This window comes from Monodelphis domestica, chromosome 1 (genome assembly GCF_027887165.1).
Source record: "Monodelphis domestica isolate mMonDom1 chromosome 1, mMonDom1.pri, whole genome shotgun sequence".
Lineage (NCBI taxonomy): Eukaryota > Metazoa > Chordata > Mammalia > Didelphimorphia > Didelphidae > Monodelphis > Monodelphis domestica.
In genome coordinates, this window is record NC_077227.1 from 461,616,355 (window position 1) to 461,632,292 (window position 15,938).

Genomic DNA, 15,938 nt, shown 5'->3' on the forward strand with positions numbered 1-15,938 from the left:
TGGGGTCTCGTGTGTTCCTCGGTGGGCGCCAGGGGAGCCACATCAAGGGGGGCAGTTCGGGCCGGAGAAGGGGTCAAGGATACGAAGCTCCCCTGGGCGCTGGACAAAGGACGTACACCAGGCAGAAGGAAACGAACCTTAGAGGGAGCTGGCTCCGCCTCTAAGGGAAGAGAGTGGGTGGGTGAAGCCCGGAGGGCGGGGTCCATGCGGGCCAGAGGAGGACTGCTGGGCTGGAGTACTAGCGTCGCGGGCTGCTTGGGGCGGGACGGGACGGGACGGGACGGGACGGAACAGCGGTGCACGGGTTGCGCTTCCGGCCGGAGGCTTTTTTTCCGCGCTCCGTGGCATCCACTGGGGGGGCTGGGGGGGGGCGAATCCGGAAGTCAACAACATGTCGACTCGGCACCAGAGCCGGTAAGTGGGTGCAGGGGGCCCTAGGGGCGGGGGGCGGGATGCAGGAGGTTGTCTAACTGGATACAGCGTAGGGAGCCGGGACTACTGTCACTCCCTCCTTCATCCCATAGTGAGCCCCGCGGTGCAGTTGGAATCTAGGGACTCTACCTATGACTCCTTTGTGTCCACCCTCCAAGTCCTGCACTCTGTTCCCACCCCCACCTCCACCCTGCCGTCTGCTCCCTCACCCTCTACTTTCTTTCCCAGCTCCCACTGTTGTCCTTCATCTTCCCTGTCTCTGTCCAGCCTCCTCCCCATTCCCTCCCTCCCCTGCCAACTCTAGTCCCCCTTTCTTCCTGTCTTCCCATTCCTCCTCTCCATCTGTCTCTCTTAGTGTTTTCATTCTTTTTCTTCCTCTCTCCATACCCTCCAACCCAACTCATTTTACTTCCATTTCTCTTCTTTCTTCCCCTATAGCCTCCTGCTAGTCTCCTCCTCTGATTCCCCATCACCTCTTATTCGCCCTCTAATATTTCAGAACTTGAGAGATTCCAAAGTCATGGTCCTAGGTCTTGCGAGAAAGGAGAAGCCATATGTCCTAGTTCCCAGCCTCACCTTCAGAAGTGAAAAGTGCTTCAAATTTGTTGGCTTTTCCTGTCTTGTTCTATGGCACAGCCTAGATTGCAAAAATAGATTTGAGTGAATTATAGGTATAAGTGGGCATATTTTAGGGAAAGTATTATAATGCAGTGGAAAGAGCACAGGCCTGGGAATGAGGGTGTCCCATTCCTAATGTCTCTTTTAACCAACCAATTAGATATGTTGCATTGGGCAAAATGATTTTCCTCTTTCTGGGCATTAATTTCCTCTTGTATATAATGAGGGGGTTGGAAAAGACATCTCAAAAATCCTCAGCTCTGAGATTCTTTTATTTTGGATTAATTTAATGGAGAGTAATGGCTTTTTAAATGTAGTATAGCTAATAAGTTGCTGCCAAAAGTTTCCTTGAGAAAACAGCTCTGTAGCAGATGACTGTGCAAATGTCAAGAAAATGAGATCAGGAATGGAGAAGTCTGAGGACTGATAGGGTCTTTTGAACCTGATGTTTTCTTTTAGAATTGCAGATTTCCAGGATGTCCTGAGGGAGCCCAAGATTGCCCTGGGGAAGCTTCGAGAACTTAGTTTCAGTGGTAAGGCAATTTTATGTTAATGGAAACTTCCCTAGGAATACTGAGGCAGGAACTGAATCAAACTTGGTCTGGTCTAGGATAGTTCTAGAAACAGCCCCCAGAACTATTTGCAACTGATTAGCCATTGATTGTGATGACTTTGTGCTTTTATACCCATGCCATAGTTTGATGACAGAAGAATTAAAGGGTTCTTCCTGGATCTTTTCATCTTTAATGTTGCTGAAGCAGTCAGCATTTTCAGCTGGGAGCTGCTCCAACATTGGGGTTATGTTGCTCTGGGGAACTTTTTAGGTTTAAAGAAGCCTCTCCTAGCTCTAGGGGCTATTTAGTGAACTTCTTAAATGCCTTAATCTGGTTAGTTGTAGAATCATTTCTATTTTTTCCTCATGCCTTAGAATCGTAAAACTGACCCCCAAACTGAACAAGACCATATTGAACTTTGCTTAGTGGTGAAATTCCAGCCGGGGAAACATATCAATGTTTAACTTGGTTTTAACCGGCACTGTGCATATTCAGAGAAGAGATATCTGTTCTTTGCCAGACTTTTAAAAAATATCATTAGTAATATAAATGGTTCTTTTTCATGTCTGATCCCCCAGAAAGTTGTTCTTTTTAAAAATAATCAGCAAGGTAGGTCCCAGGGCTAAGAGTCAAAGTTCAAATCTAGTCTCAGACACCTTCTAGCTATGACGCTGAGCAAGTCATTTAGCCTTTGTCTTCCTTTTTTTCTTTTTTTTAAACCTTACCTTCTATCTTAGAATCAATACAAAGTATTGGTTTCAAGGCAGAAGAAAGGTAAGGACTAGACAATTGGGGTTAAGTTATTTGGCCAGGGTCATATAGCTAGGAAATACCTAAGGCCATATTTGAACCCAGGCCCTCTACCAGCTGAGCCACCTGGCTGTCCCTGCCTTAGTTTCTTCAACTATAAAATACATATAATAATAACATGTATCTCATGTTGTTGTGAAGATCAACTGAAATAATATATATGAAGCACTTAGCATACTGCCTAACACATAATAGTAGCTTGATAAATTTCTTTCCTTAATAATAATAGTACAGAAACTCATTTATACAATACTTGAAGGTTTGGCAGTTATTTACAAATGTCATCTCAGAGATATAGGTGCTCTTATTACCCCCATTTACCAGATGGGATAACCAAGTCCCAGAGAGTTAAGATTATTTGCAGTGAAACTAGTAACTCCCTGAGTTAGGATTTGAGGCCAGGTCTTCTGACTTTGTAAGTCTTTCGCTCTATCCTGTAAACCAGTAGTGTCACAGTCAAATAGAAATGGAGCCACTAGACCATGCAGATATTAATGTTATAAGTTTTAAAGTTGTTTCATTTTGTTCAATATTTTTCTATAACATTTTTTAAACCCTTACCTTCCATCTTAGAATCAATACCATGTATTGGTTCCGAGGCAGAAAAGTAGTAAGGGCTAGGCAATGGGGGTGAAGGACTTGCCCAGGGTCACCCAGTGAGGAAGTGTCTGAGGTCAAATTTGAACCCAGTGCTGGCTCCTAGTCCCCTAAGCTACATAACTGCCCTCTCCATTACATTTTTATCTGGTTCATGCTGCACTTAAGAGTGTTGTGGGTTGTATACTTTTACCTTTTTAAGGTATGAAGAATAAGGCCTCTTCTCTCAAATTTAGTTGAGATGTTGAGGAATTAATTTAGAATTTATGTGCTGATACACTCATAAAATGGATATCCTTGAGAATCTAGATGGAGATTTGTTCTCCTTAAGCTAAAGGCATGCCAACATTGAATCTCCAGGGATTTTAGAGAATGCCTTAATTGAGCTATAGGCTCTGATGTTTTGGGTGAATTTTATGCTAAGTCAGAGGATATGTTGACTTCCCCATGAGTCATTTGAAATGTATAAAATGTCTTTTGGGGAACAGGTTCTCCCCTAGGAGTTCACAGACAGATGTATCCCACTGGAATTCAAGACCTGTACTAAGAGGAGAAAATTGAAGATTAGGTTCAAAAACCTCATTGATCTGTTTATGATGCCAAACAAGAATACCTTTTTTCCCTGAGCACTGTGTTTGATCAGATCTTTCTTTACCACTGGAGTAAATGAGGTCACTGCCTGTCTTCTTTGCTAGGGAAAAGGGAAACATCTTCCTGAAAGCAGAAACTCCTAGCTACACCTTGTGTATCCCCAGGATCCTATCTCAGTGATCCTTAAATTAAACCTTTGACATTATGTCTTATCCCATCATTACTACCTTTTTGAGTTTAAACCTAGTCCCCTGTGTGCAGTCAGTGTCCTCAAGGCCCTGGCCCAAATGAGTGACCTCTGCCTGCTGTGTTCTACAGGGATCCCTTGTGAGGGTGGACTACGCTGTCTTTGCTGGAAGGTGGGTGTTCCTGGGGGCTTGGCTTTGGCTCCCCCGTGAGTACATGAGCTTCTGCATGGGGTAGCCCTCCTCTATCTCTCTAGTACTGACTGGGAAAACTTTTGCTGGAAGTTATTGGTTTTCTATTCCTCTTAGATATTCTCTCCAAGGAGCCTTTGGGAGGAGGGGAAGGTTGTTCTCTCCCCTCTTGCACCAAAGTTGTTCATAGAAAGTCATAGAGTAAACTGTTCTTTGCTACATACTAGACCAGGTGATCCTTTCAGGCAACCAAAAAAGAATCCCAACTCTCATTTAACTCTTCTTCAATCAGAGAACCTTCAAATGTCCTTGAGCCTTAAAAGCCCTCTGCTATGGGATGAGGGGAGGTGGCATGCATGGGGTTTAAAAAAGTAATGGATTTGCCTAACATCTCTGGCCCAAGCCAGGAGGAAAACTTGAACTTTCTATTTTCCAGCTTCCCTGTAGCTTATCAGAGGATCCTCTAAAAAAGGGCTCATGGTAGAGTTTAGAAGAAAAAGTAGAAGAGCAAGGACAAGGCATGACTTTGGGGTATGGCAGGAGGAGAAAAGCCACTGAGTAAAGAATGAAGGGTGATCTCATTCCCACATCCTTAAGGATACAGTCATTGAACTTGTTCCTATCAGAAATCACCAGAGTTTCTCCTCAAGGGCTGCTGTCAGTACAGAATATCAGAACCTCAATCTTTTCCCTTTGTGCAGATTCTTTTGAACTACCTCCCCTTGGAAAGGGCCTCATGGACCTCCATCTTGGCCAAGCAGAGGTGAGCTTCCAAGGGGAGTGATTTATCCTCAGTGCAATTACAGTTTTTTTCCCAGGAGAATTGGGTTGGTCTCAGCTGAAGGAAGACAGAAACATTCTCTTTATGCTGAATTGTTCAAGAGTCGTGGGCAAGGTGTGTGTGTGCCTGTGTGTGAGGAGAGGGAGCCAGCCTTTTCCTCTGTGCTGCTTACCTATCTCCTCCTTCTTTTGACAGGGAGCTATATTCTCAGTTCCTGAGAGAAATGATCATTCAGCCTGGCATAGCCAAAGCTAACCTGGGTGTGTCTAGAGAGGATGTCACTTTTGAAGACCATGTGAGTGCCAAGGGCCAATTGCTGATTTAATGAAAGAAACTGAAGAGGTGCAAGTCAGGGGTGGCAGATGCTTACAGTCTAGAGGGATCCCTTCTTGGTTTTAGAATTCCCTTCTGTCTTTCTTTACTCCTCTCACCCCAACCTTTGTGCCTCTAATCTATAGGGTTTAGAAAAGCAGGATAGGAGTGATTTTACTTCATTCCCTTCCTCCCAATTGCTTCTCCATTCCCAGGGTCAAATATTGCCTTTAACTGAAAGACTTCTGAAGGTAGTTATTATCCCATTGCCCTTCAAGGTGTTACAATTAAATTAATATACCTACCCCATTACTAATTTTTATAAAGTTTATTAGAAAGGGTAGACAATCATTTTGAAATCTCATTATTACTCTAAGTTACCTGACCACATGTGGCCTATTCTCCATTAACTTCTTCCCTTCCCTCCTTACCTGCCTGTTCCTTCCTGGAGCTTGTCCAAAAAGCCCTGGTCAGTCCCTGACCCCTCTCTTTTATTGACCTTGGCAGATGCTGAGTTCGCATTTGAGGAATCTTGATGGACAGGTTGACCCTCCAGGAGAGGGAGGGAATGAACTTCCCTGACACAAAGGACCTTGCTAAATCAGGAGTTGCTAATCTCTTGCTCTTTCCTGAAATTTAGAGAAAGGCAAGAACTAGAATGAAATGACCTATGTGAGACATCAAGCCAACACACATTTACTGAGCAATTCTGCAAGCCAGCGATTGCTAGTTTGCTGTTGCAAAAGAAACAAGCCACACTTTACAGTCTTGTTGAGGCAAACACGACATGATATAACTACTTCCTTGCGTTGCTAGTGAAGAGCTAAATAAGTGCTTAACTATACTTTGAAGGTCAAAGGAGGAAGGGCTCACCATGGGATTTAAAAACTTTATAGAAAAGATAATCTTTGAGCTGGACCTTAAAGGAAATTAATCAGAGAAAAGAAAGCATCCAAAGTGCAAATGCCCAAAGTATTTTTGGAAGACAATGAGAAGGGCCAGTGGATAGAGCAGTAGGCTTGGAATCAGGAGGACCTGGGTTCAAACATGGCCTCAGACACTTCTAGCTGTGTGTGTGACCCTGGGCAAGTCACTTAACCCTGTTTGCTTAGCCCTTGCTCTTCTGTCTCAGAGTTGTCACTCAGGCAGAAAATAAGGCTTAAAAAAAGTCTTGCTGAAACTGAAGGTTCATATAAGAGAGTAATGGTGAGTAGAAAAATAGCCTGTGGTCAAATTGTGGAGGGCCTTGAATGCTAGACTAAGGAATTTTGGCCAATTTCCTATCCCTTTGGCAGTAGTCATTAAACTCTCTTGTTCCATTTGTATAGCTAAGAACATTGGAGATTGTAGGACTGGCCACACATATGGCTGTAGGTTACAAGACTAGCTGTAATTGTTGTCTTTCCCTGCCTTGTTGGTGAGACAGGGTCCCTTTATAGTCCCAAGAAGTGAGCTTAATAAAAATCCTTGATTATGGACTGTTCTTATTTGAGATGAGGCTGCTAATCCCACCTCCTCTTTCCATCCAGCCACTCAATCCAAACCCTGACAGTCGGTGGAATACCTACTTCAAGGACAATGAGGTGTTGCTGCAGATAGACAAAGATGTTCGGTGAGTGTGGAGACAACTAGGCTAGGGAGGGAGGGAGAAGACCAAGCTGAGGAGGCACTTAAGCCACTTGGAGCTTTGTGGTCATTTCAGATATTGCTGTTTTCTTCCCGTTTTCCCCCAAAGGCCTGTGGTAAGAAGGCCTGAAGAGCAATTTGTGGCATTATATTCAGGAAACTGAAACCAGACTGTATTAATGATAGAGCTAGACAAGAGGGATCCTGGAGGCTGACTGCCTGTGGTGCTAGCACTTGGCACTCCTGGGTTAGAGGCAGATCCTTTTCACTGGCTCAGTTTCATTCATTTGCCAAAGATTTATTGAATGCTTCTGATGTTCCTGTCTTTATCCCCTGTTTTAGGAGGCTATGCCCAGACATATCCTTTTTCCAGAGGCCTACGGATTACCCTTGCCTCCTCATCCTGGACCCTCAGAATGAATTTGAGACCCTCCGAAAGCGGGTAGAACAGACTACATTGAAATCACAGACAGTGGCAAAAAACCGGAGCGGAGTCACCAATGTGAGAGCCTTATTGGGAGGAATGGGAACCTTCAGGAAGTCACTTTTCTCTAATGTCCTTCTTCCTGTTGCTGTCCATAGGGCAGTAGTCATTCCAGGTTGTCTATGGTAGTTCACTCTTGCTGTTAGTGATTGTTCTTCAGTGGTTCAGAGCCATTTTAAACACTGAGAAGGGCTGTTCACAAAGTAAATTTACATTGTCTTTTAAAAAAAAACACGTTACTTTGCATCATAGAATCAATACTGTGTATTAGTTCCAAGGCAGAAAGGTATAAGGATCAGGCAGTGAGGGTTAAGTGACTAGCCCAGGGTCATATAGCTAGGAAATGTTTGAGACCAGATTTAAACCCAGGACTTCCCATCTCTAGGCCTGGTTCTCAATCCACTGAGCCACCTAGCTGCTCCCTAATATATATATATATATATTTTTTTTTAAATTTATTTAGTTAATTAGACTATTTTCCCATAGTTACATGATTCATGTTCTTTTCCTCCCTCCTCCCATAGCCAGTGAGCAGTTCAACTGGGTTTTACATGTATTATTGATCAAGACCTATTTCCATATTGTTAATATTTGAACTAGAATGATCATTTCGAGTCTACATCTCCGATCATATCCCCATCGAACTATGTGATCAAGGAAATGTTTTCCTTCTGTGTTTCTACTCCCACAGTTCTTTTATCTGGATCCTACAATATATTTTTAAGAAACTGCTTCTATTACAAAATAAGTGAGCATTGCAAGAGCTTAATTAATAGCTTAGTGGTGCAGCTAGGTGGTTCAGCGGATAGAGTGCTAGATCTGGAGTCAGGAAGATCTCAGTTCAAATATGACCTCAGATACTTCCTAGCTCTTCAACCCTGGGCAAGTCACTTAACCCCAATTGCTGAGCCCTTGCTGCTCTTCTATCTTAGAATTGATACTAAAACAGAAGGTAAAGGTTTAAAAAGCACACATACCCAGAGCTTAGTGCTGCTGTTCTGATGATCTCCCAGCATATTCAAACTTTTTTTTTTGTAGCATGGGGCAAACTTCAGGAAATAGGTAAATTGTAGTCTTAAGTTTGATTTGTTTGTCTTGTAATTTTTTCCCCAGAAACACTGAGCTTCTGACTTCTTTCCCAAGTCTATGCATGTCGTTTTTTAAATATGCTTCCTTTTCTGATTGAAAACATTTTCTTTCTAAATATCAACAAATTAGTTTTGAATTTTTGCAATAGAAGCTTTTTTTAACTTTAAAAATCAATGAGTCTAGGAGAGCAGCAGTTAATATATGTGAGTATACATACATACATGCATACATACAAAACTTTATTTTGACAGTCATTGGTAGTTACAGGTATTCAAATATAGGGACTAGAGCATATAGTAAGAAAAATAAATATTCAACCATTTCAAATGGTCTACGTCAACTCTTAGAAAGTTGCCATTTACCTCTTTTCTGTTACAAGGGCACCATAGATGTCTAGCCAAATATTGTTTGACCCAGGAAAATATTTCACTATAAGGAAGTATATACTAGGAAATAACCATGTAAACTTAACCTTTTGAATAGCCTTTGACTTTGACTGCTGATCTTCTGGTGGCTGGAAGTGGCTAGTTGGTTTTCATCTCTTGATATTTGCCTGAGGAGTATCCCTTTCTACCAATGGAAGTCAGTTTAGCTTCTATTCCATCATAGCCTTTGAGTTAAGATTAATAGAGGAACCAATACAGTATTAGAGTAGGACCTGTGAATTTAAAATTTTCTCAGTCTCTACCTTAGAACAATTGGTTAAAGTTATTCCCCATTTAAACAATGAAGGTACTTGGTCAGGAATGTATTGAGAACTTAACCTTACTCCACCCATATTTAGGCATACCTTAGGGGAAGATAAAGTTGTAAAACTCCTTAGTGAACAATGAAGGTACTTAACCCATACTTATAGAGAGGCAAAAGCCCTTAAGCTAGGACTATTTTTAGATATAATAAAAAAAAAGGTGTTAAGTACCTATGAAGGTCAAATCAATCACTAAAAGGGCAAGTTTAGCAAAGAGATGTGAATTACTCAGTTTTAGTCTACCCATAAAAGGTGATAAGATGTGAATTAAGAATGGTCAGGCCTTTGGAAAACGGCTACTGTGATTGGTAGATGTGAAAATTTAGGGGAGGTGACATAGGAGAAAATTCTCTTTAAAAGGAGGTCAGAGGCCTCTGGACTTGGTTCAGCTTAGGAAGCTGAATTGGAGGGTCTCTCCATGGCTGAACTTAGTTGAGCTCAGGAGCTGAACTGGAGTGTCTCTCTGAACACTAGAGTTTTGCCTGGGACAAAATCTTGTGGTGAGTGATTAAGCACTGACTAGTCTCTCTTAAAGCTCAGGCTTAGGCCAATGGCTTAGGCCCTTTCATACTGTTTCCTCTGTCTCTCTGTCTCTGTCTGTCTGTCTCTCCCTTTCTTTAATTTCTTCATTTGTATTAATTAAAGTCTCCATAAAACCCAGCTGACTTGAGTATTTCATATTTGGGAATTTTTCCCATGGCGACCACTTATTTTTGATTTACATCAAGACACTAAAAATTATCTTTACAGTGTGGGCAATTCACAGTCTTGAAACCATATTTTCGTTGTCACAGTTTATGGCAACCACTCTTTTGTCTATAACAGTCCTTACTTTTTCCTTAGCCTCTTGCACTGAACTTTTCTCTGCTTCTCTCACTGCAATGCAGGGTCTTTGCAGTGGTGCCAAACTCAAATGGATATGGAACTTGGCCCCAAATACTTCCTACCTGTCTGTGACCCTGGTCCAGTCATTTAACCCCCATTACCTAGCCTCTACCACTCTTCTGCCTCAGAACCAATACATAGTATTGATTCTCAGAGGGAAGGGAAGGATTAAAAAAAAAGTTATGGAATCACTAATCCATACATTGGGATTCCTTTGGGGGTAAGTGGGGGAGGCATGTTCCCTTAGTTTTAAAATCTAATCTCTACTTTATTTTTACTTGCCTGTCAGATCTTTTGCAGTTACACACACACACACACACACACACACACTCTCTCTCTCTCTCTCTCTCTCTCTCTCTCTCTCTCTCTCTCTCTCTCTCTCTCTCTCACTCACTCACTCACCCTTACACCCTTTCCTTAGAAGAGTGGTAAGAGCTAGGCAATGGGGATTAAATGACTTGCCCAGGGTCCTATAGCTCAGAAGTATATGAGGTCATATTTGAACCCAGGACCTCCCATTTCTAGGCCTGGCTCTCTTATCCACTGAGCCACCTAGTGACCCCCCCAATTACATTTTAATCTGATTTAGACCACACTGGACAGTGTTGCTTCAAGCCTCATGTGGCCCACAGGCTGCGTGTTTGACACCTCTTACTCTAAACCACACATATCTCACATATCATATACATACACACATATCATAACCACACATAGCAGTCATTACCTTGGTTGGACTTATGATTCTTTTTCTAGAGGGTTTTATTTAATATGACATTCCTTTCTCTACAGATGAGCTCACCTCATAAGAGCCCAGCCCCGAATTCACTAAGTGAGTATGAAGTTCTGCCCAATGGTTGTGAAGCTCATTGGGAAGTGGTGGAGCGTATTCTCTTCATCTATGCCAAACTGAACCCAGGCATCGCTTACGTCCAGGGCATGAATGAAATCGTGGGGCCTCTCTACTACACCTTTGCCACTGATCCCAATAGTGAATGGAAAGGTGAGAGACTCAAGGATGATTCATCCTCATCAAGTTCCTTCTGCCTCTAGGGCCCCTACTTACCCTATCTCTCCTTCCCTTTCAGGGAAATGGGGAAATCAAATCAAGTGAAAAATTGAGAAACATTTATGGGGAAGCATTATTGTGTTACTACTGAAAGAGCTTTGGACCCAGGAGATAGGAGGACTTTGGAGTGTAATCCTGGTTTTGCCAATAACCATAACTTCTATCTTTCTCAGTTTCTTCCTCATCAATAGGAATCGGGATATTATTGTTGGAAGGGACCTCAGACCATTAGGTCTGACCTCCCTTCTTGTGCTGATTAGGGCCTAAAAATAAAATGACCTTTCTCCTATCCTGTGGCTCATTGTTAATGGCCAAGCTGGGGCAAGAGCCCAGAGCCCCTGGTCCAGTGCTCTTTTTCTTGCACTCTTAGCAATTCCCACTCTGTTTGCCTCTCAGGGTCATTATAAATAGCAGATGCTTAATCAGTGCTGACTCTATTGAAGTTTTGTGAAGATCAAAGAGATAAAATACATTCATTCAGCAAACATTTATGAAAAGTCCACTCTGGGCATGCATTGTGCTCTCTGCTTTGGTCTAAAGAAGAATAAATAAAACATAGTCTGTTCTGTAGCTTACCCGACAAATAGCTATAGTGCCATTTAGTTCCTAAGAGTAGAACAAAGAACTTATTGTTTGTGAAATTGCTTTAAAAATATCTTTAAAATGCTATACTAATATAAGGTACTATGTTATTACTGTGCCTAGGACACTACAATAGGTGATGGAGACAAAGTCTCTACCTTCAAGAAGCTTAGTGTAAGGGAAAGGAAACCTACATGTGAACATTTTAAATAAGAATAGTAGTCTTAAAAACACCAAGAGGGGCAGCTAGGTGGTTCAGTGGATGAAGCATCAGGCCTGGAGTTGGGAGGATCTGGGTGATCCTGGGCAAGGCGCTTAACCCTAGTTGTCTAGCCTTTGCCCTTCTGTCCTAGAGTTGTTACTAGGACAGAAAGTAAGGGTTCTAAAAAAGAACAACAAAATCATATACCAAGAAGAAGTACCTCCATACAGTTAAAGATATTTGGCAGTATACAGTCATTTACTTTACACATATTAGGACATAGCTAGGCCTATAGAGGAGTGTAGAATCCCTGTGGTCTGGAGTGGTTGAGACAGATTTCTCAGAGGAAAGATTTGAGTGAGGCCACAAAGGATGGGTAAGATTTGTCTTGACAGAGTCAAGAAAGAGGAAAGGATCCTAGGTGGGTGCCCTAGCCAAACCGGAGAAGTGTGGTAGGGAAGAAGTATAACTGCTTCCTTGCTCTTTCTCTGTGCCGGTTGAAGCCCCCAGCCCCAGCCCCTCGGGTCTCTTCCAGAGCATGCTGAGGCAGATACATTTTTCTGCTTTACCAACCTGATGTCTGAGATCCGGGACAACTTCATTAAGAGCCTGGATGACTCCCAGTGTGGCATTACCTACAAGATGGAAAAGGTGTACTCTACCCTAAAGGAGAAGGATGTAGAGCTCTACTTGAAGCTGGTGAGAAAGGCCCTCTGACAGGCCATTTGATTTTGCCCCTGTTGGTTATCAGTGTTGATCTATATGTAGGCTGGGGACTAAGGGGGGAACTTGGCAGATCATGGCATTTTAGGGCTTCTGGTCTGACCATTTCACCCCCTACTCAGTAAACTTTAATGGTTCCCTAATGCTTTCAGGAACAAATATGAAATCCCCTGGCATTTATTATTTTTTTTAATTGAAAATTTTTATTTAATTAATTTAGAATATTTTTCCATGGTTACATCATTCATTGATTCATGTCAACTCCCCCTACCACCCCACCCCAGCCGATTTGCAATTCCACTGGGTCCCCTGGCATTAAAAACCCTTCACAACCTGGCTTTTTCCTACCTTTCTTCTTCTACCTTTCTTTTCTTCCTACCAGTCTTCTTATACTTTATTCCCCTCAAATATTCTATAATCTGTCAACATTAGCTTTCTTGCTATTCTTTACACATGCTTAGAATGCTCTTTTTCTTCATCTCTACTTGGTGGCTTCTTTCAAAACTCAACTCAAATCCCACCTTCAGGAGGGTAGAGTATGAGTTCCTTGAAGTGAAGGACCATGTTTTTGCCTTTCTTTATACTGATACTTTTTAGCACTGTGCCTGGCACATGCTAAGTACCTAATAAATGTTTGTTGACTAGCTGACTTATTGTCTGTTTTGAGAACTGGTAATTTAAAATATGATTTGCAAATGCATACTCAGTTGAGATCTGGTTAAAATAAGCCCTTGATTGGAAAAGGATATTGGAAGAACCAAATGTCCAGAGATTCCTGTTCTAACCCCAAATTGTCTTCTTATAACCCACAGCAAGAGCAAAACATCAAGCCACAGTTCTTTGCTTTTCGATGGCTAACACTGCTGCTGTCCCAGGAGTTCTTGCTTCCTGATGTAATCCGAATTTGGGATACCCTCTTCGCTGATGACAACCGATTTGACTTCCTCCTCCTTGTCTGCTGTGCCATGTTGGTGTGAGTCTCCTGTGAATCAGGAATGCCCTCTTTCCACTGAGCAGTCAGGGAGAGGCCATAGGATGGGATTAGGAGGAATGCCAGAAGAAGGAATAAAGAATTCACCTATTTGGCCAGAATGGGGTTTTGGGGTAGAGGAACCACTCCATTTATTTGACATTGGGATTGTTTAGGAGAACATTCCACAAAAATCCTCATTAGTGGTGGAAGGAATGAGATTATTGGTCAAGCAGGATGTTTTCTCAGGGACATCTGGACTATGTCTTGGCCTCTTAGCAATTAGATATCCATAGTCCATGGGCTCTTCTTTTGAAATTTGAAAATTCAAGTTGTGTTGGAACTTGTTTTCTTTAGATTGATCCGGGAGCAGTTATTGGGAGGGGACTTCACCTTGAACATGAGGCTGCTTCAGGTAAGGGCCTGAGGAAAACAAGGCTGATATGGCCAACAACTATAGTTGAACTCTTCCTTCTGAGGTGTCCTGTCAGGGAGACTACTGACAAGGAGACTGTAGGGCTCAGAGACCCTTTGTTCTTTGGAGCTTGATTTGAACGTTGCTTTGAGAAGTATTATAGGGGAGGCTGTTATAGGTGAATGGATAATCAAACAACAATTATTTGTTAATCACCTGCTGTGTGTGCTATATACTGGGAATATATGTGCAAAAAATGAAACAATCCTTATTCCCAAGAAGTTTACATTCGCCTGGGGAAGATAACAGGTACATACATAAATATGTAGCCAGGAAGACTCCTAGCTGCCCTATGCCATAGTAGGCACTTAATAAAATGTTTATTGATTGATTATAAGTATACTGGGAATAAGAGGTTCAAAAACCATGGCTTAGAATTTGAGAGACAAATCTTAGGAAGAAGTACATTCTGGCAACAGAATATGAAGGCAGACAGTTTTGTTTCAAGGAGCAAATGAAGCCTCATGGGGGCAAGCCTGAATTGATGAGAGTCAGAGCACTGCAACCCATAAGACCAAAGGGGAAACAGTGTTTAGGAACATACAACTAGAGTAGCACTCTTTACTCCAATATTAGCTACGTGACCTTATGTAAATAATCATCATATTTACTTTCTTTTTATCTTTTACTTTTCCTCAGCAAGTTTTCTTCCTCTTAAGTCTACTCAAACACAATTTTCCATACATCACAAATTATAGGTCATTATATGGTAGCACAGTGGCTAGAGACCTGAGCTTGTAATCTAGAAGACTTGGAGTCAAAAAAACACTTAATATTTGTGGAACCCTGAGCAAGTCACTTAACAACAACATACATGCATTCTCTCTATATATATCTATATCTGTATCTGTATACATATAGATATATATGTGGAAGTAGATATATAAATATATGTAATTTGATGGTAATTAGGTGGTACAGTGGATAGAGGGCTAATCAGGAAGACCTGAGTTTAAATCTGGCCTCAGATACTTAACTGAGTGTTCCTGGGCAAGTTACTTAACCCTGTTTGCCTTAGTTTCCTTATCTGTCAAATGAGGTAGAGAAGGAAATGGCAAACCACTCCAGTATCTTTGCCAAGAAGACCTCAAATGGACTCATAAGGGGTTAGACACAATTGAAATGACTGGATGCACTGTGTTAAGTGCTAGGAGTACAAAAAGAGGCCAAAAATAGCCTCTGCCTTCAAGGAGCTTATAATCTAAAGGAAGAGTCAGTATGCAAGCAAATATATACAAAGCAAGCTATATACAGGATAAACAAATAATGCAAGAGAGAAAGCACTGGAATTAATAGGAGTTGGGGAAGGCTTCCTGTAGAAAGTTGGATTTTAGCGGGGATTAAAGGAAGTCATGGAGGTTAGTAGTCAGTGGAAGAGGCAGAGAATGTGCCAAGCATGGAGGACAACCAGAGAAAATGCTCAGACCCAAGAGATTGAGTGTCTTATTCGTGAAACAGCCAGGAAGACGGTTTTACTGTTCAAAGAAGACCTGTTGGGGACTGAGATTTAAGAATATTGGAAAGGTAGGAGGGTGCTAGATTATAGAGGGCTTTGAATGCCAAACAGAGCATTTTGTATTTGATTTTGGAGGTGATAGGAAACCAGTGTAGTTTATTGAGCATTGAAGTGACATAATTGGCCCTGCACTTTAGGAAAACCACTTTAATGGCTGAACAGAGGATGGTTTAGATCGGGGATAGACTCGAGACAGGCAGACCCACCAGCAGGCTATGGCAGTAGTCTAGGTTCATGATGGTAAGGGCTGCACTAGAGTGGGAGCACTGTCAGGGGAGAGAAGGGGGTCTATACAAGAGATGTCACAAAAGTGAAATTGACTGGTGGGGAAAGGTAATGAGTTGTTTTGAATGTAATGAGTTTAAGATGTCTTCAGGACATCCAGTTCCATATTAAAAGATTAAAAAGTTATCAGAAAGCTTAGAGCAGGATCAATAGATTTGAGAATTATCAGCATAGATATGGAAATTGAATCCTTGGGAGCTGATCAGATCACCAAC

General features: G+C 42.0%; 1 protein-coding gene and 1 long non-coding RNA gene across 6 annotated transcripts in view; one reads left to right on the top strand and one right to left on the bottom strand.

The window, feature by feature from the left end:
* The window catches only part of TBC1D13 (TBC1 domain family member 13), a 23,809-nt gene continuing 7,871 nt past the window's right edge, over nt 1-15,938 (top strand). Inside the window, exons 1-11 of one of the 4 annotated variants that reach the window (XM_001363567.4) lie at nt 1-414; nt 1,510-1,583; nt 3,921-3,961; nt 4,681-4,742; nt 4,956-5,055; nt 6,602-6,684; nt 7,041-7,200; nt 10,694-10,904; nt 12,290-12,453; nt 13,290-13,450; nt 13,805-13,862. In XM_001363567.4, coding sequence (XP_001363604.1) covers nt 392-414; nt 1,510-1,583; nt 3,921-3,961; nt 4,681-4,742; nt 4,956-5,055; nt 6,602-6,684; nt 7,041-7,200; nt 10,694-10,904; nt 12,290-12,453; nt 13,290-13,450; nt 13,805-13,862 — 1,137 coding nt within the window. In that variant the 5' untranslated portion in view covers nt 1-391. Of the gene's footprint in view, nt 415-1,508; nt 1,584-3,920; nt 3,962-4,680; nt 4,743-4,797; nt 4,875-4,955; nt 5,056-6,601; nt 6,685-7,040; nt 7,201-10,693; nt 10,905-12,289; nt 12,454-13,289; nt 13,451-13,804; nt 13,863-15,938 lie in introns of those variants that run through there. The other 3 variants (XM_056822862.1, XM_056822860.1, XM_016433901.2) reach the window with 3 other exon arrangements.
* The window catches only part of LOC103096591 (uncharacterized), a 24,741-nt gene continuing 9,532 nt past the window's right edge, over nt 730-15,938 (bottom strand). The window contains exon 3 of one of the 2 annotated variants that reach the window (XR_008917469.1): nt 730-1,069. This is a non-coding gene — a long non-coding RNA (uncharacterized LOC103096591). Of the gene's footprint in view, nt 1,070-13,349; nt 13,487-15,938 lie in introns of those variants that run through there. The other variant, XR_458331.3, reaches the window with a different exon arrangement.